Consider the following 27,815-nt stretch of genomic DNA (forward strand, 5'->3'; position numbering starts at 1 on the left):
TGGTTCAGAGTTGACCTTCATTCCTGATTCTGAAAGGACATGATTTCCCAGGAGCCTGGGGTCTGGGAGGAGGTGGTTCTAGACAATCACGATCTTCCCCAGATGCCTTGTAAGCTCATAACCTGGAGCCCTGAATTCCTGTGCAGAGACCCTCAAGTCTCCTGGCCACTTACACTGCCAACTGTGCTTAGGGTGACCCTACTTACCAAATAATAACGATGACACCGCCAACTGTACTTAGGATGACCCCACTTACTGGATAATAAAGGTGACACTGTCAACTGTACTTAGGATGACCCTACTTCCCGAATAATAAAGGCATGAGAAATGACCTAGGGAAGAGACGGATCCTTCTGTGAGCATGCTCTGAAACCAGAGCTATTAAGAGCCACACTGCCGCCACCTGTTCTCTCTGTGAGGCAATTTGAAGACCCCCCTCGTCTTTTTATCTGCTGCTTCCCACTTCCCTGGGAGACCTGAAGAGCCATCACCTACTAATGGCTCTGGGGGATTCTGGCCAAGGCAGAGGAAGGAAGCTAAGCCCAGCTCTATCCTGTTCGCTGACTTCATCTTCCCATCAAAGCCAGGAAAAAAACAGACACACACCCAGACACACCGACACACGGGTACACCCATGAGGGAGGTCATGTGTGCTGCTGCTCTCAGCCACATGGGGCTGGTGTCAGTGGCCGTGGTCACATGCTGTGCCAGCCTACTTCCTCTCAGGCATACCTGTGACTGGAGGTGTGGCCTGTGACTGCAGACACCTGTGCCATAACCTGCATATGTCACCAGATACATGTGGATCCCTTCAAGTCCCTTCACCATCACCTGACCTGGCTAAAGTGTGTGCACCTTAATGATAAAGTTGCAGTGCAGTAGAGATAGCTCTGTTCTCAGTGTGGGACCTGGGACTGGGGGGTGGGGGGTTGGATGGGTCCCTCAGATAGTCCTCTGAGGCAAAACTTCTATCAGTGCCTTGGGGAAGTACTGGGCTAGACACTGCTGCCTCTGGCTGCTTGGTTTTCCCTTTACCAACCTCTTGACCTTCTTTCTACTTGTCCTTATCTCCACACACCCCTACTGCTACTTTCCCAAGTTGTATGTCCTGGTCTTCAGCCAAGCCTTCGCCCAGCCAGTGCCCAAGTCTCACTATTTCTTTAGGAATTCGCTGAGTTGAGAGAATGAAAACAGGGCAGAGCTGGGAACCAGAGAAGAGCTGGGCAGAATGGGCAGTGGACAGCTGCTCAAGCCCAAGCCAGAGGAGGAAGCGGGAGAGGGGAGGAGGGATGGCAGGAAGGAGTGATGGGGTGAATGAAGCAAGGCAGGCAGGCAAGGAGCCCCAGGAATGATCTTGCACTGGAGCAGTTCAAGCTTGAGTGTGTGGGGTTGCTTCCTGTGCCCACCTGCATAGCACAACCAAAGGGGAGTTTATGGATGAAAAAAGAGCAGCATATGGAGTAAGATCCAATTTGCAGCAGCAGCTAGGAAGGAGTGGAAGGGAGCTTGGAGACAGGTATGGAGACTGGCCCTGAGGGATGGTGCTGGCAGAGAGGAGGAAATGGGTTAAAGGCAAGGGGCCAAAGGTGGTGAAGAGAATAAGAGAATGTCAGGTTTCTCAGTAAGGGCAGCAAGGAGAAGATTAAAAATGGAATAACAAAAGGACATCATGGGGGTAAAACAAGGGACAGAGGGGCTAAGATGAGGGTGTGGGGGGCAACTCATCCTGGATGGGGACATGGGCTGGTAGGAGGGGCTGGAGGGGTGGGAAGACCTGCCCTATCTCCATCTCCGCTCCCCTCACTGACCTCATGCTGGCCCTCCCCTTCTCCTCCTCCTGCTTACTTACTGCAGGCTCCCTTCTTTTCTGTCACTGCTGTGAGATCAACAGTCCTGGTACTGGCTCCAGGAGCCTCTGCTGCAAGGGGCAAGTGAAGGGTCCCCCCAAGAGTCCAGGGCTGCTGAGGGGTGCTTACCCTGCCTGAGACACTTCCTTTATTGGGGTTGGGACTGAGCAGGTTCAGAGGTGCAGCAGCCACAAGCCACCACGATCTCCAGGTAAGCAACAGTTCTGGGAAAACCACAGGAGTGGAGAAAGGTGAAGGATTTCCCTCCTGAACTTCTCCACAGCTGCAAGTGCTGCAGGAGTGCCTTCTGGGACAGGGGTTTTCTGCTCAGCTCAGAGAAAGTCCTAAGAGACAGTGGAGGTGTGCTTAGGAGGCTAAGGCAGAATGTGGTGTGTGTTGCACACACCAGGGTTTGGAGGGGATGCCGGTACCTGACAAGGAAGTGTGGGACTCCCAGAGTCAGGTGGGTCCAGCTGTTGATCAAGAGGCTGTAAGGAGGATCAGGTTGGGCTGAGCTGTCTAGCTGCACGCTAGCAGGAAAGCACTGTTGATTTTGAATGCTGGGGCTGCAGACGCTGAGCCTAGGGCTAAAATGGGGGAGAGGAAGCTGCTCCCCACGTCCAGAATGGGAATTCTCAGGTGCAGGAGTCACAGGGGCTGAGAACAAGGGCTGGAGAAGTACAGGGTTTTCAGAAGTGCTGAAACGGGACAGAGAGAGAGCCTTCAGAGACGATCCCATAACTTGTTCTTGGCGGGCGCTCTACACCCGTGACTCAAAGTTCAGAGAGCCTGCAGAGGCTGAGCGATGTCCCCTCAGGGCCCTGGGCTATGTCTTCATTCGGTCGGTCCCTCATCCAGGCTCCCGGCTTCTGTGCGCCCGAGTCTCCCCACCCACTCCCCAATACACGTGACTGGCCTCGGGTGGGGCAGGCGGGGCCTCTTATCTCGCCTGGAAAGAATTTAATGGCTTGGGAACAACTGGAAGTGGTACTGAGGGGAACTACTGGGAAGCAGCTAGGAAACAGCAGCTGCTGCTGCCCCGCCCCTGCTTCCCGGATCTCAGCCCCCTCCTGCTGTCCCTGGCTGCCTCCAACCCCTGGAGACCCAGCACCTCCATTAGTCAAACTTTCTTCCGCTCAAGCCCTGGCCACTGGTGCAGGGCCAGAATGCATCTTCCTGTCTCTCACTTTCCTCCTGACGTTTCCCACTGGGGGGGGGGGTGTCTGGAAATCCTTTCTCTTCATTTTCCTATTCCCATGACCCCATCTGCTTTCTCCCCAAAATAAGAGGTGCCTGGACCCCAGCTCCTTCTTACTGGCACCCTCTTTTCAACTAGCTTCAGCCCAGTACTTGAGACTCCTCATTTTCTCATGCCTGGAGTCCTCACTTCACCTCTCATTGCCAAACTTTGCTGAGAGTGGGGATGGCAGGAGTTGAGTGTGACACTGGAATGGAACCAGACCTCATCCCTGGAACACCCCTCATGGAAGCCTGTCCCTTTCCCACCCAGTAGGACCAATGGTCCCCAGTGACTAAAGTGTCAAAGCTGGCCACACACTGAATACCAGGGGTGCTGAGTCACAGTTTGAGAGGATGCCCCCACCCTGCCAGTCCTCCAAGTATGGAAGGATGCCAAGAGGGCGAGGCTGCCCCCCAACATATTTCAGAGAGGCATAGAGGGAGACATAAGAAAAACTCAGTTCTCTGCTTGCCCAGTGCCAAGAGAAGGGCCACATTTTCCAAGCGTTGGGAGGGGAAACAGAAGGGTGATGATGGTGACAAGAGAGGGGAGGGGCCTGGGAAAGAGGCTCTGGGACATGGTCTTTAAGGGTCACACCTCTCTTCAATAGCTTTTCTGGAGAAGCCAATGGAGTTTCAGTACATTTTCCTGTTGCAGAGACCCCCTCCCCCCATCACCTCTATGAGAGCTAAGCAGGACCCAGTTGCTTGAAGAGGGTGGTCAACAAGAGGGTCTTACCCAGTCTAGGCTATCCTTAAATTTCCTATGTGGCCCTGGCCTGCCGGTCCTTCTGCCCTCTACCTTCCAAGTGATGAGATTTCAGACATGTTCTGCCACACCTGTTTTATGTGATTCCAGGGCTCAAACTTAGAGCTATGCTAGGCAGGCACCCCACCAACTGAGTGACATCCTCTGTCTCTTGACACCAGTCAGGGTGTCTGGTGGCCCTGAAAACACCTTTCTCTTTCCCAAGAGGAAGCTGGGAAATGTATATGTTGGGAGAGGAGAGTCACAGCCCTTCCTTCCTGGCCAGTGCTCCGTCTGTCCTCCTGCTTTCTCGGCTTCTCTGCTCCGTGTGATTGGGCACCTGCCAACATGGCTCAGCTTTCCCCCAGTTCAGGCCCACCCTGCCTCATCCTGCTCCCTATTCATCAAGCCTTCTCTCTTGCCTCAGCCTTTCTTCTCAAACCATCTCTCCAGTTGTCGAAGTGAACCTTGCAAACACATCCAGATAAATACGAAGACGAAGTAACAAGGAACCCCTGAATCTAAACCCCATCACCCCAATTTGGGATTTTTATTTTTCCACAAAAAGCACCTCAGATGTAGAACATTTGCCTAGCATATACAAGGCCCTGGGTTTGATGCTGGCACAATAAAACTAATAAAAAATGTGGATACATAAATATCTTCAAGGGCCAGCAAGGTGGCTCAGCAGATAAAGGCTCTTGCTGCCATGCTCGATGATGGTGACCTGAGTTGAGTTCCTCCTGTAACCCACATGGTAACAGAGAATCAACTCCCAAAATTTGCCCCTTTGACTGCCATACCTTCAGTGTGACATGTCATATCCACACCTGAAATAGTTGTAATGGAAATTTATAAAATAAAAATTTCCCCCTCCCCACTTCTATCCCCCATCCCCCAAATGCTGAACCCAAGCTCATACTCTACTGTTTCTACCCTTTCTTGGTTTTGGTTTTTACATCAATGAGTTTCATTGTACATGTTCATCTATACATCACTGTACTTTTCTCCGTCTCCATCACCCTCTCTAGCCCTTGAAATTTTGAGATGGGGTCTTACCATGTAGCTCAGGCTAGTTTTGAATTCCTGTACTTCCTGCCTCACTCTCCCAAATCCTTGAGATTATGTGTAATCTCTAAACCCAGCACAAAACAAGATATTCTTAGCACCCTAGAAATCTCCCATCAATGCCTCTTCTGGTTACTCTTTCCCAAGAACACCACACTTCCAGCTCAAAACTGCAAGTTCGTTATCCTCTCTCCTCAAACTCACACTTCTTTACCTTCTTTCTTTTTAAAATTTTTATGTAGAATCTCCCTATGTAGCTCTGGTTGGCTTGGAACTCACTGTGTAGACCAGGCTAGCCTCCAGCTTGCAGAGATCTGCCTGCCTCTGCCTCCCCAGTGCTGGGATCACAGATATGCACCACCACCGCCTGGCTCGCTCAAACTTTCTTTATAGATGACCCAACAATAGTATGTGAACTGTAGTTTGTCCTCGTGGCCACAGTTAATTCAACAAGAGCTGATAGAAGCTTGGTGGTTCTCCCTTGGGGCTGTTTTGGCCAGTTCTGCCATGTTGTTGTAGTCTTAGGAATCACTGCGGGTTCAGCAGCTCTGCATATGTCCAGCTTTATTTATTTCACAGTGTGTGTTCTGCCTGTTTCCCAAAATGCTTATACCATCTGGTCCTTCCAACGTCCTCCCCTCCTGGTTGTTGGCTCTTCAGTCACAGCTACTCTTTTACTGGACTTCCAGGCCCAGACACTGTCCGTGGTCCTAGCCCTAACCTTGGTCCTGTTCTTGACTCCAGCCTTAGTGCTAGTCCTGGGCTTAGATAACTTCACTATCATTAATACAGCCAATAAATATTTACTGAGCACATTGGGTGTGCTGGATGCAAGGACACAGCAGCCAGGAAAAATGAAGAGAAAAATGGTAGCACTCTTCTGTCGCCTTGATGTATGTCAAGGGGCTTGAGAGGCAAGAAAGCGGCAGTCCCTCTGTTTTTAGACAAGATCACAAACAATTAAATAGTACAATTGAGTTTTCATACAAGATTACAAGCCATTAAATAGTACAAGCAACAACTGTATGTGCACTGTAATGTCATGATGAGGGCCTCTGCCCGGTGGAGAAGGCTTTGTTCGGTGATGTGGGGTAGAGATCTGAAGAATAAAGCGAGGAGCAAGTGTGCTCTCTAGAGAGGTGACTGTGAAGTATTTAAGGAAGACCAGTGGTGGCATGGATGGTGAGGTGGCTCAATGGATAAAGGTGCTTGCTGCCAAGCCTGATGACCTGAGTTCAATCCTCAGCACCCACACTATGGAAGGAGAGATGGTTGGCATATTGGACATCACAGATCACTTCAAAATGGAAGAGGTGGCCAACTTATCATTGGTTTTGAGAGAAGTGGAGTAAACTGAAGACAGATTTTGTGGGGGACCCTAGGGGGAGTTGTTTGGTGATCTTGAAGGTTGTTGGGAAGCCAGTTAGAGTGGATTGAGGCGTGTGTGCATGCAGGATAGGGAAATGTAGGGATAGAAAGTGTAGTAAAGTATGGTGATGTCAGGCAAGGATTTGTTTTTAATCACAGGCCATAACTCTCAGACACTGACACACAAGTCCTACGTGTACAGCCTAGTGAGCTGTACATACATCTGTTAGCTCTAACCAAGATCAAGGTACAGGATGTCCCAGGAAGCCCCTGTATCTCCCCTTGTCTATGGTATCCCTAACTGTAATCCCATCCTGTCTCCTAAGGGCACAGATTAGCTCTGCCTGTTCATGGTGTGTCTCACATAAATAGCATCATTAGAATGTTGTTATCTTTTCGTGTCTGGCATCCTTTGCTTGGCATACACATGAAATTAATTCATGGCATGTGCAGCAAAGAGGAAGGTTTTCTTGTTGCTTAATATTCTGTTCTGACTCTGCTGTCATTTATCCAATTGAGTTGCATTTCAGTTGCAAATAAACCTTGTGAACAGCCAGCAGTGTGTGGTGGTGTGTGTGCCTGTCATCCCAAAATGTGGGAGGCTGAGGCAAGAGGCTCAGAAGTGTAAGATCATCCTAAACTACATAGTAAGATCCTGAATCAAAGTGACAACAGTTTAGGAAAAGAAGCAAAACAAAATAAAAAGAACTCAGTGGTTAGGAACAATTGCTCTTGCAGAGGCCCCAGGTTTGTTTGTTTTAGGTAGGGGTGTGTGCACACATACACATCTGATCCCTCAGAACTGTGAGCTTCCCAACATAGATGCTGGGACCCGATTCAGATCCACTCCTCTGCAAGAGCTTCACACTCTTAAGTTTTATCTATGTGTGTATGTTTGTGTGTGCACATGGACATGTGGAGGTCAGAGTTTGACACTGGGTGTCTTTTGTTTTTCTCCATCTTATTAAGACAAGGTCCAGAGCCTGGAGCTCACCCTTTTTTTGTTTGTTTGTTTGTTTTGTTTTGGTTTGGTTTGGTTTTTTTAAGACAGAGTTTCTCTTTAGCTTTGGAGCCAGTCCTGGAACTCACTCTGTAGACCAGGCTGGACTCGAACTCACAGAGATCCACCTGCTGTTTCTGCCTCCCTAGTGCTGGGATTAAAGGCATGGTCTACCATTGCCTGCCCGCCTTCATCCTCTGTTCTAGAATTGCTGCCCTCATCTCTTCAGCACTCTACTTATAGGCATGCACCGTAGTGTCTGGCACTTACACGGGGGTGAGGATGAAACTCAGGCTGTAATTTACCAGTGGACCCTTCACCCCAGCTATATTTTAGACTCTCTCTCTTCCTCCCTCCCCCCTTACTTTACCAATGGACCCACTAAAACCCAAGCCTCTATTTTCAATTCTTCCCCTCTTGCTCTCACATTCATGTTTACCTCACATATTTCTCCCAGTCTGTGAATTGTTTTATTTCTTACTGATGTCATTCAATGACCAGATGTTTTCAATTCTTGAGCTAGACATACAACTCTGTGGTAGAGCCTTTGCCCAGCATGTTCCATCTTCTACACGGAGGAAATAAGTCAGGGAGTGAAGTTATCACTTCCAGCACTGTGTTCATTCTTCTGTTGTTAGGTTTGTGTGCCTCACTTGAGCAGTTTTCACTTTCTCCACTCATATTTTCTTCTGTGTTACCATGGGAACCTTTGCTTTCCCTTTTGTATTAGGACTATGACCCATCTCGCAGTAGTTTCCATATTTGGATATAAGGTAGAGACCAATTCTTTTTGTTTTCCCTATATGGTTCTTTAATTTTTGTTTGTTTGTTTGTTTGTTTGTTTGTTTTTCAAGACAGAATTTCTCTATGTAGCTCTGGCTGTCCTGGAACTCACTCTGTAGACCAGGCTGCCTCTGCAGACATGTGACATGTGCCTCCACCACCCAGCTTGGTTCTTTAATTGTGTGTATGGGTGTTTTGACTGCATGTATGTCTGTGTACAGGCTGTATGCAGTGCCTGTAGAGGTCAGAAGGTGGCGTCAGGTCCCCTGGAACTGGAGTTAACAGAGGGTTGTGAACTACCATGTGGGTGCTGCCCAATGTAAGGACAGTCTGAGTTATGCCAGTTAGGTGCAGACCTGTAGACAGAGGAAACATACAGCACAGAGGACCTGAGGCTGGTCTGTGGAACAAACAAAATCGGGGTGGCAAAGGAAGGGGGAGTCGAACCAGTTAAATAGGGAAGACAGGGTGAGCAGGCCTGCCCCGAGAGGCTGTCCTTTAGGCTCAGCTTCCCATCTGCCTGAGTTGCATCTGTTACTAGCAGGTATTCTGCTGGTGCGCTGGGGATTCTCCTAGCTGAGTCAGTTCTCACACTTGTCCTTTCTTCCTTCAGCTTCCTGAGCAAGTGATGCCAGCTCAATGCTCCCTGACGTCTGTTCTCACTCTCCTGGTATTGCTTGGCACTGCCAGAGCAGGCCCTTTCTCTCCTCGGTCCAATGTGACCCTCCCAGCCCCACGGCCCCCTCCACAGCCAGGGGGCCCTTCTTCTCAGCTGTATGAGCACACTGTGGAAGGAGGGGAGAAGCAGGTGGTATTCACCCACCGCATTAACCTGCCCCCCTCAGCTGGCTGTGGCTGTCCCCCGGGCACTGAACCTCCGGTGCCTGCTTCAGAGGTGCAGGCCCTGAAGGTCCGTCTGGAGATCCTGGAGGAGCTGGTGAAAGGGCTTAAGGAACACTGCTCAGGAGGATGCTGTCCCACAACTGCCCAGGCTGGCACGGGTGAGCACTGATGGGGGAGGTGGGAAAGAGGAGGGGAGAAGAGGATCAGGATGGGAGAGCTGTCTAGGGTGATGGCAAGAATCTTTGGTATGGAGGAGAAAATGCGCCACTTCCTGCTCTATAGGGGTGGTGGGTGCTGTGAAGGTCGCAACTTGAAAAGTGGAGATCGACTAGAGTCAATCCAAACACTCACAAGAGGGCATATATGCTAAGCAACGAGGAGCTAATGACCTTTTGAGTCTCGGGCTAGCCATAGGCACTAACACTGGCTGGGTCTTGCTTCCTCCCGCACCAGGCCAGACCGATGTGCGCAGCCTCTGCAGCCTCCATGGTGTCTTTGACCTGAGCCGCTGTGCCTGTTCCTGCGAGCCCGGCTGGGGTGGACCCACCTGCTCAGAACCTACGGACACTAAGAAACCCACCTCGTCCCCACCCTCAGCCTGTCCAGATGACTGCAACGACCAGGGTCGCTGTGTTCGAGGACGCTGCGTGTGCTTCCCCGGGTACAGCGGCCCCAGTTGCGGCTGGCCCTCTTGCCCCGGAGATTGTCAGGGGCGCGGGCGCTGCGTGCAGGGTGTGTGCATGTGTCGCACTGGCTTCTCAGGCCCAGACTGCAGCCAGCGCTCCTGCCCTCGAAACTGCAATCAGAGAGGACGCTGCGAGGAAGGACATTGCGTGTGTGACCCCGGCTACTCTGGTGAGGACTGCGGGGTGCGAAGCTGTCCCCGAGGCTGCAGCCAGAAGGGCCGATGCGAGAACGGACGCTGTGTGTGCAACCCCGGCTACTCTGGCGAGGACTGTGGGGTGCGAAGCTGTCCTCGGGGCTGCAGCCAGAGAGGCCGCTGTGAGGACGGCCGCTGTGTGTGTGACCCTGGCTACAGCGGTGAAGACTGCAGCGTGAGGAGCTGCCCATGGGACTGTGGTGAGGGAGGGCGCTGCGTGGACGGCCGCTGCGTGTGCTGGCCCGGGTACTCCGGCGAAGACTGTAGCACGCGGACATGCCCGCGTGACTGCCGTGGCCGTGGCCGCTGCGAGGACGGGGAATGCATCTGTGACGCAGGATACAGCGGCGACGACTGCGGCGTGAGGAGCTGCCCCGGGGACTGTAACCAAAGGGGCCGCTGCGAGGACGGCCGCTGCGTGTGTTGGCCCGGGTATACAGGGGCGGACTGCAGTGCGCGCGCCTGCCCACGGGACTGCAGGGGCCGAGGGCGCTGCGAGGATGGCGTGTGCGTGTGCCACGCGGGCTACAGCGGCGAGGACTGCGGGGTGCGTAGTTGTCCCGGGGACTGTCGCGGCCGGGGAAGCTGCGAGAATGGTCGCTGCGTGTGCTGGTCCGGGTACACAGGCCGGGACTGCGGCACGCGCGCCTGTCCTGGTGACTGTCGCGGGCGCGGCCGCTGCGTGGATGGCCGCTGCGTGTGCAATGTGGGCTTCACTGGCGAGGACTGCGGGAGCCGTCGGTGCCCTGGGGATTGCCGCGGACACGGCCACTGCCAGGACGGTGTGTGCGTTTGTGAAGCAGGCTACTCAGGTGACGACTGCAGCACACGCAGCTGTCCCAGCGGCTGCAGAGGCCGCGGCCGGTGCCTGGACGGGCTCTGCGTGTGCGACGATGGCTACACGGGCGAGGACTGTGGTGTGAGACGGTGCCCGCGCGACTGCAGCCAGCACGGAGTGTGCCAGGATGGCTTGTGCGTCTGCCACGCGGGCTACGCCGGTGAAGACTGCAGTATCCGCACCTGCCCGGCCGACTGCAACCGGCGCGGCCGCTGTGAGGACGGGCGCTGTGTGTGCGATCCAGGCTTCACTGGCCCTGCCTGTAGCACTCGCACATGCCCAGCAGATTGTCGTGGCCGTGGGCGCTGTGTGCAGGGAGTGTGCCTGTGCTATGCAGGGTACAGCGGTGAGGACTGTGGGCAAGAAGAGTCTCCTGCCAGCGCCTGCCCAGGGGGCTGTGGGCCCCGGGAACTGTGCCATGCAGGCCAATGTGTGTGTGTTGAGGGCTTCCGAGGCCCAGACTGTGCTATCCAGACATGCCCGGGTGACTGTCGTGGCAGGGGAGAATGTCTCCAGGGCAGATGCGTCTGCCAAGATGGCTATGCTGGGGACGACTGCGGGGAAGGTGAGCCAGGCGCCCTCTCCCATATTCTAGGACAGGAACAGGGATTCTGGCAGAAGAAACCTGAGGCCTAGGGGCTTAGAGAAAGAATGGAGGAACCGGTCCTTGTGGAGTGGGGGTGGGGGGAGATCAGTCAGTAGGACCCCATCCGTCTGTGGGAAGCCTGATCTTTAGACCTCTGGGCAGAGGGTTGTCTTTAAAGTGTTTCTATGTTCAGGACACGGGGGAAGTTGAGAGATGCCCCCGCCCTTTTGGGGCCTTTTCCAGTGTCCTCCAACTTGAGTTTGGGCAGTGGAAACAAAGACATGCCCCTCTGCCGCCCTGAGTGACCCGGGCTAATCAGCTTTCCCTCCGTTGTGGGCAGAGGTACCAGCCATCCAGAACATGAGGATGCACCTTCTGGAGGAGACGACTGTCCGGACAGAGTGGACCCGGGCCCCTGGTCCTGTGGATGCCTATGAAATCCAGTTCATCCCCATGGTGAGAGGAAGTAAGGGGGAGGCTGGCTGGGCAGCATAAGGGGCTGTGGAGCTCATGTCACACAGGAAGTCACACTTGTGAGACTACAGATGGCTGGTGTCCCAATCTGCTCTAAATGCCTTCCTACCCAGCCCCAGCTTGGCATGGAGGATTCAACATTGGTCTAGAGCAACTAGGTTATTGATGATAATGGTGAGGTCACTACTCATGGCTGCTTAGTGCAGTGGCCATTGCTGTTGCTGAGTCCAAGTCTCCCCATTCCACACACCAGTTTGCATTGGCTGGGGACCAGCATCTGGGTGGGATACATGGTGGTCTCCTTATGTTCTGTACTCAGAGTGCTCAGCTGTCACCTCATTCTCAGGCAAACTATTGGCCTCTTCCTTCTTTCCCTAATGCTTTGTTTTCAGATTCTTCAATTTTCTATGCTTCCTGCCTTTTTGTACAGGCTTCCCAAAATAGGGAGACCCACTGCCAGCCTGGGCCCACTGACATTTTCTCAGGGTTGCTATATATTAACCTGTAGTCACACAGACTGTCAGTGGTTTTGTTTATATGTGTTTAAGTGTCTTTTTATTGCAAACCTCACAGAGGCCCAGAGCAAAACCCTTGGAAAGTGTAGATAAACACTCCAGGCAGTAGTGGTGGTGCACACCTTTAATCCCAGCACCTGGGAGGCAGAGGTAGGCAGATCCCTGTGAGTCTGAAGTCAGCCTGGTCTGACAAAGCTAAATTCCAAGACATGCAAGGCTACACAAAGAAACCAAGAAACCCTGTCTAGAAAGAAAGAGAGAGAGAGGAAGAAAGGAAGAAAGAAAGAGGTTACAGATAAATGAGCACAAGGGAAGAAGAGAATGGAGGCAGGGAGGCCGGGAAGGAAGATGGAAGGCAGCCTCACTGCCTCAGCTTCTAGTCTATATATAGCCTTTGCCTTAGGCTCTGTTCAATGTTATCTTTATTGGTTTAGGCCAAGCTGTCTGGGCCTTCACAATAATTCTGAGTCCATGAGTTTGTTTTCCCAGCTCCTGTCATCAGTACTTCAGCAAGCATTCTTTCTCTGCCCCTAACTTGTCCCTAAAACATTTGGGAGCACAGTGAGGACAAAGCCTTCGGCCCCTCCTTAGGGACTGCTGTCTACACAGATCCGACTCGGGGAACACGGATACTTCACGTCTCAGTCATCTGACCTTTCCCACACCATCCCACAAATGGTGGGCAAGGCCATACTTGTGTCCAGGGGAAACTCTACACAAGCATAGTCCCTGGCCCTAAAGCCTCAGAAGGCACTGGAACAGGGAGGGACGTGCCAAGGTGCTGGCTGTCATCCTCACCCCAGGGCAGGCCCTACAGGAAGGTCTCCTCCAGCCGTACCCCAAGCACTTGTGCATTGTGCATAACCAAGGTAGCCCCCCTTCTCCTCTCTGAATTTATATAAAAATAATTTAATCAGGAGACAAGAATTTGGCAACTAGAGAAGAGAAAAATGATAGTTGGCTGCCTGACAGTAAAACCAGCGCGCTAACATTTTATGAAGTGTACATTATTTACATAGCTCTAATCTGGAGGGTGGGACTTTTAGAAGGAATTTTCCTATGAACCTTCAGGGGAGGAGAAATAAAATAAATAAAATAAACATCTGAGATAAGAAAGACCTTCAGGCAGTGCTGTCTCCAAACACATACAGGCGCATCTCTGGGTGTTGTCGAGGGGTGCGGCTTTTGCTTAGCTTCTGCTCTGAGCAGGGTGGGTTAAGCTGGTCTGCTATAGGCCTGGCTCTCAGCCCCTCACCTTTGCTCTGGGCATGGGACTCTTCCAGGTCATGCGTGAGGCTGTATGTGAAGCTATACTCACAGATGTCCAGTCCTCCCACCTTCCCAGCAGCTGTCATACTAGGAGCCTGAAGGGCCACCCTACATCCCGTCAGAAAACACACACCCAAAGGGTTTGGTTTTTTTTCCTCATGGCTACCACACATAGAGACTGGTTGGGGGAGGAGAGGTCTACATTTGGTTACTAGGGTATACCCAAACCCAGGACAAGGATGGTATTAGACACATGGTCAACACTCAGCCCTCAGACCTTTTCAAGACAGGGTTTCTCTGTGTGGCTTTGGAACCTGTCCTGGAACTCGCTCTATAGACCAGGCTGGCCTCGAACTCACAGAGATCTGCCTGCCTCTGGCTCCCAAGAGCTGGGACTAAAGGTGTGAGCCACCAACGCCCAGCTTGTGGGGACTCTTGGGCCTGAACCTTTTGCCTTGCCATGCTCTGTCCATCAGCTGACATGGAGCCTATTTGTCAGTCCAGTGTCACCCCTCCGTCCTCCTCAAAGCAGCCTGTCTCTCCCTTGTTCCTGGTGCCCCCCCCCCCAAAAGACACTTTTCTCTTAGAACTTGACTGCTATTCCCAGCCAAGGGCACACTCAATTTTCAGAACGCAAGACTCCCCCTCCCCTCCTGTGTGTGTGGGCTGTCACTGTGACTCAGTGGTTCTCAAAGTGTGTTCATTGTTCCAGAACCTGGTGTCAGCAGGGAGCTTGCTGAAGTTGCTCTCCCATGAGCTGCTGCCACCATCGCAGGATCTAAATGAGAGGTGTGTGAGTGTGGCAGTACCAGGGACCCACTGGGACATAAGCTTTAGTTCATGCTCATGGCCGCAAGCCCCAGGACTCTCCCACTTCTACGAGATTTGAGAGAGTGTAACCTAAGGAACCTGAACGCTAATCAAAGGCAGTTAGGCATTGTTTGTTGGAGTGCTCTCTGCAGCCTGGAAGAAGAGTGCGTCAAGTGCATGCCGGGCATCCCTGGACCTCAGAAAACGTTTTCTTGGGTGTTTTGGAGTGAAAGGGATGGGAGCTAGGTCATCTCCAGGGATCACCCAAGCCAGACTTTCTCTGTAGAGCCCTGAGGCTGAGAATCAACAGTCAGCACAACAATCAGCAAGGGAGCCAAGCCTTACCAGGGAGCAGTGCCAACTGCCAATATCTGGCCAGAAAGCCGGCCTCAGATCTGAGAGATGGGGCTGGGCAGCGTGGGTGAGGCTGGCATGGGGACTTCAGGGAGGAACCAAGAGACATGTTGATCCAAAGAAAGAAGAATTCGGGATGTGTTTGCTTTGATGAAAGATCTAGACATTGGGGCATTTACTAGAAGGAGAGGCAGAATGGGGGTGCACTATGGGCAGGTGGATCCTGGGAGGTGTGAGGGTGTCACATGTGCTGGGTGAAAGCCACTCTAAGCTGGGACTGTAGGAGGAGGGCAGGAATCTCTGTACCCAGGGGAACCTTTCCACCCAGAAAATAGTGACACAGTTTAGTTCATCCTCACCCAAAAATTGCCACGTGGCTTCTCATCTGGTTTTTTACTTTGGTATTTACTATGTTTTTTGGTTTAGGACAGTATCTTTCAAATTTTCCAATCCCATTTGGCTGAATGAAGGTGTCCCTACCATGGCCAACATGGCTAAGCGGTACAGGATGTCTCCAGAGCCTGTCTTTGCAAGGCAGCTCCACTCAGTGTAGGGCTGTTAGAACATTCACAGATGCCCAGCCCTCCCACCCCCATCCCCCCAACCCCCCCCCAGCAGCTGTCACTCTAGGAACCTGAAGGGCCACTCTACAAAATCTCAAGATCTGAAACACACACCCAAAGGGTTTTGTTTTGTTTTGTTTTGTTTTGTTTTGTTTTCCCTCATGGCTATTTATCACACATAGAGACTGGGGAGGGAGAGGTCTACATTTGGTTACTAGGTTACACCCAACCCTGGGACAGGGATGATATCTTATTTTTTGAGTTTTCAACACACAGCACAATGGTAGGTGTAAACAGTGCTCAGGAAATGTACTATTAGAATGTTGAGCAGGTAGGCCTTTCTTTAATGGGTGTATAAGGCTGCTGAAGGGACAAGAAAAATGTCTAAAGGGACACCCAGTCACACAGAGTCAGTGCTACCCCAGGGCCAGCTAAGTAGATTTGGGAAAGAAGAGGGGGCTTGTGCAGGACATCCATGCTCTGCCTTGCCTATTCTGAAAGAACTTGTGTAGGTAGCCAGGGTCACCAGGGAACTAGAGGGAACCTGGGTCAGGCAGAATTCTGGCAGATGAGGGGGATTGCACATGAGAGGGCAACCTGGGGACTCATCGCTTGCTCTCAAGCCTCTCTGATTTCTTATGTTTGTAAAGATTTATTACTGGGTATCATATGCCTTCAATCCCAGCACTCAGGAGGCAGAGGCAGGCTGATCTCTGAGTTCCAGGCCAGCCTGGTCTACAGAGTGAGTTCCAGGACAACCAGGGCTACACAAAGAAACTTTGTCCCAACAAAACAAAATAAAAAAGATTTCTGTACGTATGTGTATGCACATGTGTGTTCAGGTATTTAAGAAGGAGAGGGCGTCAGATCTTCTGGTGCTGGAGTTATGGGCAGTTATGAGCCACTTCATGTGGGTGCTGGGAACTCAACTCTGGTCTTCTGCAAAAGCGGCAAGTGTTTTTAACTGTAGCGCTCTTTCTCCAGCCCTAGCTTTCTTCCTTCCTTCCTTCCTTCCTTCCTTCCTTCCTTCCTTTCTTTCTTCCTTGTTTATTTTTTGAGACAGGATTTCTCTGTGTAGCCCTGGCTTTCCTAAACTCACTCTGTAGACCAGGCTGGCCTCAAACTCAGAGATCCACTTGCCTCTGCCTTCCGATTGCTAAGATTAAAGGTGTGAGCCACCATGCCTTGTTTATGCCACCATACCTTGCTCAGCCCCCAGCTTTCTTAAGAAAATTATTTTATGTATAATCATGTGTCTGGTATGTTTGTGTGTGGGTATATGAACATGAGTTGCAGGGGCCTGAGGAGGACAGAGGTTGGATCCCTTGGAGCTAGAGTTACAGATAGTTGTGAGCTGCCCCACATGGGTGCTGGGACCTGGATTTAGATCCCTCTACAGGAACAGTAAACCACCCTGCCAGTCCTCCTGGTTTCCTGGTGTGCACCCTGTCAGGACGTTGTCTTTCTGAGGCTGGTTTCCTCAAAGATGGTTAAGTGCACTGACAGACACAAACCACAGGGAAGACCCACAGGTCAGAGTAAGGCGCTAGGCATCTTGCGGTTCCTGGCCATGCTCCCCAGCTACTGTGGGGCCAAGGCCCACACAGTCCTGTGTTGACACTGTTTGGAACTGTTAGAAAGAAGAACGGGGGGAGCAAGGGAGAGTCCCGTTCTGATGCATCTGGTGCTCTCTTGCAGACTGAGGGGGCGAGTCCACCATTCACAGCTCGGGTGCCCAGCTCTGCCTCAGCCTATGACCAGAGAGGACTGGCCCCTGGTCAGGACTACCAGGTCACTGTCCGTGCTCTACGAGGGACCAGCTGGGGTCCTCCTGCCTCTAAGACCATCACTACCAGTGAGAGCTGGGGGCTGTGGGGGCCAGACATCTGGATTTGACAGGCAGAGCAAAGTGAGTTCACTACTGAACCATCTCCTGTCTAACCCTGCCAGTGATTGATGGACCTCAGGACCTCCGAGTGGTAGCTGTGACTCCAACCACACTGGATCTCAGCTGGCTGCGCCCCCAGGCTGAGGTGGACCGATTTGTGGTGTCCTATGTCAGTGCTGGCAACCAAAGGGTGCGGCTGGAAGTACCCCCTGAGGCAGACAGGACTCAGCTAACCGACCTGATGCCTGGCGTGGAGTATGTGGTGACCGTCACTGCAGAACGAGGCCGTGCAGTCAGCTACCCGGCTTCTATCAGGGCGAACACAGGTATGGCATTCCCGGTGTTAAGGTAGAGCCTGGTTTTCATGGCTGGGATCCCTCTCCTCCAGGGCTCATGCTGGAGGGTCACAGAAGGCTGTGGCAATCCTAGCACACCTGCCACAGCCGTGCTCTGTTCTAGTGACCCTGGGGAGATGGCTCTTAGGTGCCTGGGGTCCTATAGACTGTGGGAGGGACTGCCCCTGGGAAGCAAGCAGAGTTCAGAAGATGCTGTGAACTACCTTGGAGGGTGGCTTTTGTACTAACTTAGGTACATGGGCAGTGGGCAGTTTGATCTTGTGGAGACTAGAGCTAAGCAGGTCACAGGTCGCCGTCCTGCTGACTTTGGGACTGGGGGTGTCTGGGGTCATTTTCCACCAGCCCTCAAGGTTTCTTAACAGATATCCAGCCGGATCTTTCTTTTTCCTGGGACAAGGCGACACCCACTTCGGAGTAGCTCACATTATCATCTCCCTTTCCCGTTCTCTCCCTCAGATACACGCCTGGTCTGCTGGCTTCTTTTCCTTCTAGGGCACCAACAGTGGCAGGCTTGGAGGGCAAAGGAATGGGTGGGGCTCGGGGACACTAATTTCTCTTTCTAGGTGGGGCTGGGGCTCAGGGAAGAGGCCTCCTCCCTAGCAGGGGTTCGTGAAGGACGCTGGCACTGACCTGATGTCCCCTCCCCCTTTCTCACTCGGCAGCGCCAGGCCACTACCGTTACCCGGAGGTGCACCCCCCAGCCCCGCCCCCTAGCCCCCCTCCCCGGCCTCCACGGCCCTCCCGGCCCTTGCAGCCCACAGAGGGGAGTGCGAAGGAGTGGCATCCCCGGTCCCAGCATCCCCGAAGGCCGTGGGGTAACCTGACGGCTGAATTGGGCCGCTTCCGCGGCACAGTACAAGACCTGGAGCGTCACCTGCGTGCCCACAGCTACCCACTGCGTGCCAACCAGACTTACACATCGGTGGCGCGCCACCTTCATGAGTTCCTGAAGCGCTACCAGACAACGGGTGACCCTGCACCCAAACCACGTCAGCCCCACCACACCGCTAGTCCCACCCAGAGCACCAGGAAGTGGGAGTCGAACCAGGGAGACGTGGACCCAGCATCAGATGGTGCACACCTGGTGACCACAGTGCGTCACCCGAAGCCAGAGGTGCTGGGCAGTGCAGCCGATGGTGCATTGATCGTGTCCCTCGACGGGCTCCGGGGCCAGTTCGAGCGTGTGGTGTTGCGCTGGCGGCCACTGCCACCTGCCAAGGGCTCCAGTGGGGAGCTCACTGTGGATGGCTCTGAACGTACTGTCGGCTTGCCCAACCTCAGGCCTGGCACTACTTACCACGTGGAGGTCCATGGGGTGCGGGCAGGGCAGACATCCAAGTCCTACGCCTTCATCACCACCACAGGTAGTGTGGGCTGGGGCCCTGGAATGCCCACCCCCTGTCCAGCATCACTTGCCTTCCAGATTGCAGCCACTTAGCCCTCCCACTGTCTCACCGCTTAGGCTTCAATCCTCCCCACCCCCCACACCACCATGCCCTTCCCCTCCTAGCCTACCTGGCCCAGGCTGTAGGACACTTCCACAGAAAGCCACCCCATCCCAGGGTCCTGGCATTCTCTTGAGGATAGCTAAAGCCAAACAGATGTGGTTTGTGGGGTTCCCTGGCTCACACCTGGGATCCTGAGCTCTTTGGCAATGCTGCTATTGCCAGGCAAGTCCAACATATTGAGATAGTGACACAATGTTGTCTGCAAAGGTCATACCTTACACTTGAGTTTTCTTTTTTCTCTTATTGGGGGGAAAACCCTAAAACTACAAAACCACCTTCTCATAATATTTTTGGAAAGTTTATAGTTTTGTTCAGGGCTGCATCATAGCGACCGCAGCTTAGACACCCCCCCCCCCCCAGTGCAGGCTGTGGAAGACTGTGGCATTTTCAGGGAATTGCCCTGCAGTTTCAGTGGGTGGGCTGGAAACCATCGATTCCCACTTTGAGTCACTGTGGTGAGGGTGCCTGAAGCCTGTGGTCTGTGGTTATTTCCCACAGTTTGGCTTTGACCTTGAAGGGATGCAACAGAGCTGCTTGAGGGTGGCCTTGAAAGCCATCAGGCAGCATGTGTGGATGGTGGGGGTGTGTGGGGTGAAACCACGGCTTCCTGAACTGCTTTCCCAGGCCTGGCTCCCCTCCAGCTGGTCTCTCCCACAGGACTGATGCCTGGCCCAGGGATCAGTGGCTTTGTGGCTGCAGGGTGGGGGTGGACCTCTTCTTCCTCCATAGGGCCCAGATGCCACCGGAACTGGACGTCCACCCTCACGCTCTCTCTTTTCCCTTACTGCCCACCACACCCTTTCTTCCTAACACCACTGTCCCCTTCCTCCCTCCCTTCCTTCCAGGCTTCTCACTGCAGCACTAATGGAAGGCGGATACCACCTGTAGGGGAGGCTCGTGGGCAGGGAGGGGTGGCAGGGTTTATGTCTTTGCCTGTCCTAAGCCAGGCCTGACTTCTCCAGATGAGCTGGAGGATTGGCCAAGTATGGGAAGAAGTATCGATTGCCTCCTGAACCCCAGACAGGGCCGGGAAGCAGCTCAGGAGAGAAGGGGAGGGAAAGCACCTAGCTCAGAGGTTGAGGGTACACCTGGGGACTGCAGTGTCCTTCTTGCTCTCATACCCAACTCTCCTGTTTTTCTTACCCGCCCTGCCCCTTCCTCAGGGTCCTTACCCTCTGGCCTCTTGGAGGCTACCGGTGAGCCTCCTCCCTCGGGCCCCTCTACGACCCAAGGGGCCCAGGCCCCTATCCTGATCCTGGAGCACTACCCGCTGGGAGAGTTGAAGGTGCTGGGCAGAGACAAGGCAGGGCGCCTCCGTGTGGCCTGGACTGCCCAGCCTGACACTTTTACCCACTTCCAGCTGCGCATGCAGGTGGCCGAGGGGCCTTGGGCACACGAAGAACTGCTACCAGGAGACGTCCATCAGGCTCTGGTGCCCCTGCCCCCTCCCGGAGCCCCCTACAGGCTGTTCCTCCATGGGATCACCCCTGGGGGCAAGCCCTCTGTTCCCATCACCTACCAAGGCGTTATGGGTACATTCTGGACTGTGCTCAGGGCGGTGTCCTGAGGCTGGGGGAGGAGCTGGGGCCATCTCAAGACTCTAGAGGGCGGACAGGGTTTCAGAGAACAGTGAAGGGCGAGTGTGACTGGAGAATAAGAGGAAGCAACAGAGAGAACCTTTTGAGAGTTCGAAGGGAAGGCAGTTAAGAGGGGGCATCACAAGGACAGTATGTCATTGGAGGAAAGTCAGAGGTGGGTAGTGACCCATCCAGAAGGCTGTAGTAGACCCTGCTCTATGTATGTCTCCCTTCTTGGCTGTCCCTCTGCTCAGCCCAGGGCTGTAGAGTTCAAGGCAGATGGAGCTCTGGTCCCAGCGCTGGCTCTCAGGTGAACTGTCTCCTGGGAACAGTACCTGTGGTTGCACTGGCCAGATCTACCCCCTCCCCGGGATAAAGTCTTCTGGTGTGTGTGTGTGTGTGTGTGTGTGTGTGTGTGTGTGCTCGCGCGTGCGCGCACTTTGGGGGTTCTATTGCCACCATAACTTCAGGGACAGGTGGGAAAGGTCAAGGCCTGGGATGATGCCTAATCCTTACACCCCCTTGGTTCTCCCTGTGAGATTAGAGTGGTCCAGTTCTAGAACAAGTAGGCAATTGGGAGGGGGTAGCAAGGGAAAGAGCAGCTTAGGAGTTTGGGGAGCCTGAAGACTTCTCTGAAGCATCAGTGGGGAATCTAGAGACTCTCAAGCCATACCATGAGGGACACAAAACTCTCCTTAAAGTTTTAGGGTACAGGGTGGGGACATAAAGAGAGGCTAGGCACTTAGGATAAAAGGTCTCCTTCCAAGGAGGGGCAGGGATGGAGGCATCCAGGATGGGGCGAGGGAGGCGGAGCAGAGGGTAGGAGACAGGGAGAAGGGGAATGGTTGATCCAGCATGTTTTGCCTTTGTCCCCAAACACCAGACAGGGCTGAGGAGCAGCCTGGGAAACCATCGGTCCTACCACGCCTGGGTGAGCTGACAGTGTCCAGTCTGACCTCTGACTCCGTGCTCCTGCACTGGACTGTCCCAGAGGGGGAGTTCGACTCATTTGTCATCCAGTACAAGGACAAAGATGGGCCCCAGGTGATACCCGTGGAGGGACCCCAGCGCTCAGCACCTGTTACATCCTTGGAACGAGGGCGCAAGTACAAATTTATGCTGTATGGGCTCATCGGCAAGAAGAGGCATGGCCCCTCGGTGGCTGAAGCCAAGATCTGTAAGTGACAGCAGGCACCCCAGCCCTGTACTTTGTACCATGTTGAAGCTTTCGGGTCCAGGGAGATTGTGTATGGCCCCTAGCAACCTATAGCCGTAGCTGTGTTAAATCCTGAAGGGAAAGTGTGGGGACAGTGGAAGTGAGGAGGTAGGTGAGGCAGAGGGGGTGGTCTCCCAGAGAACCTGCAACGCTCTTCTGGCTGGAGAGCAGGGCATGCAGGTGCTAATGGGCTTAGTTCTAGGATTCTGTGTGCTGTGTGGGATGGCTTAGGCCTCGTTTGGGAGCCCTAAGGGACCTCCCAAGGCCTCTGGATGTAAGAGTAAAATGATGAACTACCTTACAAATAGCATAGTGTCTGCTACAGGGGCATGATAGAGAAGTCGGTCAACAGCTGGTGTGGCTGATGGTGGCCTGGAATGGTGACTGTGGGACTTAGTGTAAGAGAAAAGCCTGGAGGCTCAGGCCAGCCCGCAGGTCCCTGGATCAACTACTTCTGTCCCTCAGGCAGCAGCCAGTGGAGAGCAATATAGGGTGGGACACTCAGAGAAATACTTCCTGTGTGTCTCTGGAGCCAGTGAGCTCAGTGTGTCCTTAAAGGGCCACAGTCCTTACAGCAGCGTTGAGTGACACCTAAGTGAGGCAAAACAGGTGCCCCGTGGGGACTGGAGGGGCCTCGGGGTTACTCTGAGTCCTGGTAGCTGTGGGGAGCAGGGAGCACGTGAGGGGAGCTGAGGCAGAGGAGTACCAGGGTTGTGTCCCAGATGCTGAGAGGAGGGCACAGCCAGAGTCCGCAGGACAGAGTTAGGGCTCTCCAGTGCTCACAGGTCTTAGCGATGGCCAGGCCACCAGAAACTGCCTTGTGGGGGGCAGAGCTGGACTGGAGGTGATGGGGTACAGACATTTCTGGAATCCTCTGGGAACAGAGTGCAAAGAGCGGAAATGGAGAGAGATGCGCTCAGAAAGTGGGTACAGCCAGGCATGGGGACAGGCATGGCAGACAGCAACAGGTGGGGGGGGGGGCGGGTGCTTCCTACACTGAAGCACCCAGTGGATGTTCTCTTGAAAGAGAAACTAGCTACAAGTTAAGTTGAAAGCATGGAGGCCGCCTCAGGGAGGTTTCCCTGGCTGCACAGATGTGAAAGGGCTGGCTGGGTTCCCCCCTCTCCTTTCAGAGCCTCTTCCCCTTGGCTGGGAATAGTCAATGTAACACTAGTGCATTAGGCTGTAATCAGGTCCAGCCCCTTGAAAGAGCTCACAGCAAGGCAGAGGGCTGGCTGGGTTTTAGTCCTCCTGGTCCCTCTGTCATGTGTCTTTGTACAGAGAGCAGCTGCACGGGGCTTCCTTTCTCCTGTGACTTCTCGGTCCCACTCTCTCTTCCCAGTGCTTCAGAGTGACCCCAGCCCAGGATCTCCACCCCGCCTAGGAGAGCTGTGGGTAACAGATCCTACCCCGGACTCACTGCACCTCTCCTGGACTGTTCCTGAGGGCCAGTTTGACTCCTTCATGGTCCAGTATAGAGACAAGGAAGGACGGCCCCTCGTGGTACCAGTGGAGGGGCCTGAGCGTTCAGTGGTGGTCTCCCCGCTGGACCCCAGTCACAAGTACAGATTCACTCTGTTCGGGATTGCCAATAAGAAGCGGTATGGGCCCCTCACTGCTGACGGCACAACCGGTGAGTGGTGGCCACCTAAGGTCTCATGTGCCCTTTTCTGGCTCTGCACATGCTTACCCTCAGCTAGGGACCAGCTGAACCTCCCAGCAAAATGGCTGATCCCAACACCCTGGCCCTGCTGCTCCCAGGCTGAGGGGCAGCCAGCTTCCCCAGCACAGCTAGGCCCCTTCCACCCCATTCAGTGTGCTCCCTAAAGCCCAGGAGGTGTGTCATACTCTGGCTGTGCTCAGCTTCCCAGGGTCTCAGCACTCATTCTAATGGAATGGTGATCCCCAGGTCCAAACCTGAACCCCGATCCCAGGCTGCTGCTTCTGTACCTGGTTCATTCTTCTTGTCTACAGCCCCAGTGAAGAAAGATGGCTTCTCTGAGCAGCCCCTCCTGGGGGAACTGAGGGTGACTGGTGTGACCCCAGACTCCCTGCGCTTGTCCTGGACCGTGGCCCAGGGTCCCTTCGACTCCTTTGCGATCCAATACAAGGATGCACAGGGACAGCCCCAGACGGTGCCCATCATGGGGGATGAGAATGAGGTCACTGTCCCTGGCCTGGAGTCCAACAGGAAGTATAAGATGAACCTCTACGGGCTTCGTGGCAAGCAGCATGTGGGGCCCGTGTCTGTAGTGGCCAAAACGGGTGAGTCAGAACCCCACATGTCTCCCTTCGCTGCTGGCCCCAGGCCTCAAGCAGAGCCTGCTCCAGCTCCAGCTGCCATCTCCTCACTCCACATCTGCTGAGGTCTCTGCCTCGTTCCTGCAAGCTGCTCTTCTGTCCCCACATCTCAGGACCCCTTGCCCAGCCTTCAGCTTGTCACACTTCTTCCACCTTCATTTTCCCCATTCCGAACAGCCAGACCCCTCTTGTACTCCATGCCCTTCCCAGACTTCCTCTCCTCCAGCCGCACAGTTCACAGCCGCTTACACTGCACTCATTCAGGGCCTGACTCAGTCCCTGGCTGTCACTGCTGGGCTTCTGCCATCCACTCCTGCATCCTCACCACATGGCTGCTCTGTGCAAGGGTGGCAGATCCCAGGGCCCTGGATGCCATGTTGCTCCAGCCTCTTTCCACATGGGAAGGACTCCTTTCAGCCTCCATTCCCCAACCCCTAGTCAGGCTGGCTCCAAGTCTTATCTATTTATCCTGTTCCTCCATGTCTCCAGCCCCTCCCTTCCTATCCATCGTGGTTGCCTTCTGCTGCTGATAACACTGCTAGGGAGTAGGGATTTTGGAGGCAGCTGCCTGTCCCTCACTCTTGACTTCATAAATCAGTGCCCATAGGACCTTGGGCTAGTCACTTAATCTCATCATTCCCAGCTTCCTTTCTGCCAAGTGGGGGCCTTGATGGTGACACTCCATAATGCTGTTATACACTAGCAGCAAGTTCAAGCCAGGTGGGGTTAAGACCTGCTTGTAATCACAGCACCTAGAAGGCTGAGGCAAGAGGATTATTGAGTCCCAGGATGGGCTGGGCTGCACAGTAAGACTTTGCCTGAAAACCAGTAAATAAATAGAGGAGCAGTTGAGTCCGGCTCAGAATACCTGTGTGCAAACTGTACTGTAGCAGAGCCACCTTTGACACCCAGCCCCTCCTGACTTCCCCATACAACAACATTGTCACCATCTGCCTCTCCTCTGCTCCCTCCCCATCCCTTCCTGCTCTTCATGTGTCCCCAGGGAACTCTGTGAAGACCTACTGCAGGGGATAGTAGGTACAGATGTGTGGGGACCGCAGGTGGGTGTGCCCTGGGAGTTGTGCATCCCAAGCCATCCAGGAAGGACTCTTCCTAGGCCTACCTACCTCATCTCATCTTGCTTGCATTCTGGGCAGTGGCCTTGCCTCAGCAATGCATTCCTTAGAGATGAAGGGTCTGCTTTGTGTAGGGAAGGAGCAGGCTGCCTCAGAAGGATGGGTCAGGAACTGGGTGTTGGATGCCAAGGCCTTCATGTAGGGACACACATGCTGGTGTGCTTTGCTACCCCCATTGATTGGTGGGTCACTGCTAACACCCATGACCCTGCTCCCCTTCCTCAGCTCCACCACACATTGTGGACCAGCCCTCCAGCCCCCCAGAGCCCAGCACAGACGCCCCACAGCCCCTCGAGAAGCCACGCCTAGGAGAGCTGACTGTGACAGATGCCACCCCTGACTCCCTGAGCCTCTCCTGGACAGTCCCCGAGGGACAGTTTGACCACTTCCTGATCCAGTACAGGAACGGGGATGGGCAGCCCAAGGTGGTGCGGGTGCCAGGACATGAGGACCAGGTCACCATCCCTGGCCTGGAGCCAGACCACAAGTACAAGATGAACCTGTATGGCATGCACAGTGGCCAGCGTGTGGGCCCCGTGTCTGTTGTCGGGGTGACGGGTGAGTGGACTGTGGGAGTCCAGGGTGGGATCCATCAGTAAATAGAACCTTCAGTTCTTCCAAGTCTAGTGACTGGGGAATAGTAGCCAAGGATTGGTCGGCCTCCCGGGTCTGTTTTGGCTGAAGCTATGGCTTACTATTGTGTGCCCACCCCTGGGACTGGCCTGTCTCCCTAGTCAGCAGGGCCACAGAGGCCTTTGATGTACTGGAGCTGTCCAGGTCCCCTCAGCTGACCCAGGAGCTTAGGCATGTTGGCCAGCTATCAGCTGACCAGGGCCACTAGCCCAAGGGGGGACATCTCTGAACTGATAGCTACTCCTCTAAAGCCAAGGACACCTGCGGGAACCCTGCTCACCTCTCTGTCCCCTTCTCAGCTACAGAGGAAGAGACACCCAGCCCCACAGAGCCCAGCACAGAGGCCCCAGAGCCCCGTGAGGAGCCACTCCTGGGAGAGCTGACTGTGACAGGATCCTCCCCAGCCTCCCTGAGCCTCTCCTGGACTGTCCCCCAGGGAGACTTTGACTCCTTCACTGTGCAGTACAAGGACAGTGATGGGCGGCCCCAGGTGGTGCGTGTCGGGGGCCAGGAGAGGGAGGCCACCGTGAGAGACCTGGATCCTGGGCGCAAGTACAAGATGAACCTGTATGGACTCCATGAGGGTCGGCGTGTGGGTCCTGTGTCCACTGTGGGCGTGACTGGTGAGTGTGGCTCAGATCTGGTTCTGTTCCCTCTTATTTCTGAGCCTCATGTCCCATGGTCAGGGGGATGTCTAGCTGTTGACCAGTCATGGTACCTTGTTTGTTTGGGAAGGTCTAGATAGGGCAAGTCACCAAGGACTGGGGCTGCCACCGGCTTTGTGATACCTTTTTTCCATATGCTTAGCCAGACAGCAGGCAAGGATTTGGTGACACCATATATTTATGCATGTTGTTGCTATTGTGTATGACGTGTGTGTGTGCGTGTGTGTGTGTGTGATGGTGCATGTATGCATGAACAGAGATAAAAGGAGATCTCTGTGGGTCTGGTCCTGTCCTTACACCTTTACATGGGCTCTGGGATGGAACTTGGGTTATCAGGCTTGTTCAAAAGTGCCTTTGTCATATTGCTGGTGCCAAATTTGCCAGATTGCTGGTGAATCTTCTTGGCAGGTGGGCATTGCTGATTGGTGCAGTCTTTCATGCATCTCTCCTAGGACCCTTTTCTAACAGACCCTGCCGATTCTGTCTCAGACTCACAACCAGAAGAAGAGACCCCTCCTGCCATTGAGCCCCCGCTTGAACCACGCCTGGAGGACCTGACAGTGACCGGTGTAACCCCCAATTCTGTGAGCCTCTCATGGATGGTCCCTGAGGGGCAGTTTGATTCTTTCATGGTCCAGTACAAGGACAGGGATGGGCAGCCCCAGGAAGTGCCTGTGGCTGCAGACCAGCGAGAGGTCACCATCCCTGATTTGGATCCTGCAAGAAAATACAAGATGAATTTCTATGGTCTAAATGGCAGACGACGTGTGGGTCCCCTCTCTGTGTTGGCAATGACAGGTGAGTGAGGGCGCCAGGCAGTACCCATCCCCCGTGACCCACAGTGCTTCCTCAAGACCCTTGTCCCAGCCTTGCCTGGGGCTACCATCCCTCACTCATCAGTCTCTGCACCCGTGACTACAGGCCTCTCTTCAGACTCATGAACTCTAATCTAGGCCCCAAACATTTGTCTCCCCAAGGCTGGAACCTGCCCACCCTGGGTGGCTTCCTTATCTGCACTCCACCCCTGATCCTGCCTCCCTTTTGGCTTCCATCCCTCTCCTCTCTCCTCCCCATCACTTTTCTGTTTGTTTTTTCCTTCCCTCCTCTTTGCAACCCTACTGTGATTTGAACACAGTCACCGCCCCCTGTTCCTGCCCTTCTCCACTGAGGCTAGGCACACACGTCTCAGAACTTCTCAGAGATCCTGGGTGCCCATCCAAGTCTCATTCCCTTCTGGTCCACTCCAGCTTTACCCCTAGGGAAGACACACTCCCTGAGCTCCTGGTTTCTGCCTCCTTTCATTATTCCTGGACATAAGCTCACTGTGACTCCCGGACCACAGCATCTGGT

The 27,815-nt window shown here is 53.9% G+C and overlaps 1 protein-coding gene across 1 annotated transcript in view; it reads left to right on the forward strand.

Annotated features, from left to right (window-relative positions):
• Nucleotides 1-1,854: 1,854 nt before the first annotated feature.
• The window catches only part of Tnxb (tenascin XB), a 59,199-nt gene continuing 33,238 nt past the window's right edge, over nt 1,855-27,815 (forward strand). Inside the window, exons 1-14 of the mRNA XM_051187290.1 lie at nt 1,855-2,058; nt 8,667-9,054; nt 9,350-11,179; nt 11,541-11,656; nt 16,884-17,040; nt 17,136-17,399; nt 18,092-18,793; nt 20,101-20,469; nt 21,398-21,691; nt 23,073-23,363; nt 23,705-23,995; nt 25,393-25,725; nt 26,100-26,423; nt 26,955-27,263. Of these exons, the coding sequence (XP_051043247.1) occupies nt 8,682-9,054; nt 9,350-11,179; nt 11,541-11,656; nt 16,884-17,040; nt 17,136-17,399; nt 18,092-18,793; nt 20,101-20,469; nt 21,398-21,691; nt 23,073-23,363; nt 23,705-23,995; nt 25,393-25,725; nt 26,100-26,423; nt 26,955-27,263 (5,653 nt within the window). The 5' untranslated portion in view covers nt 1,855-2,058; nt 8,667-8,681. The remainder of the gene's footprint in view (nt 2,059-8,666; nt 9,055-9,349; nt 11,180-11,540; nt 11,657-16,883; nt 17,041-17,135; nt 17,400-18,091; nt 18,794-20,100; nt 20,470-21,397; nt 21,692-23,072; nt 23,364-23,704; nt 23,996-25,392; nt 25,726-26,099; nt 26,424-26,954; nt 27,264-27,815) is intronic.

The sequence above is a fragment of the Phodopus roborovskii genome, unplaced genomic scaffold (genome assembly GCF_943737965.1).
Source record: "Phodopus roborovskii unplaced genomic scaffold, PHOROB, whole genome shotgun sequence".
NCBI lineage: Eukaryota > Metazoa > Chordata > Mammalia > Rodentia > Cricetidae > Phodopus > Phodopus roborovskii.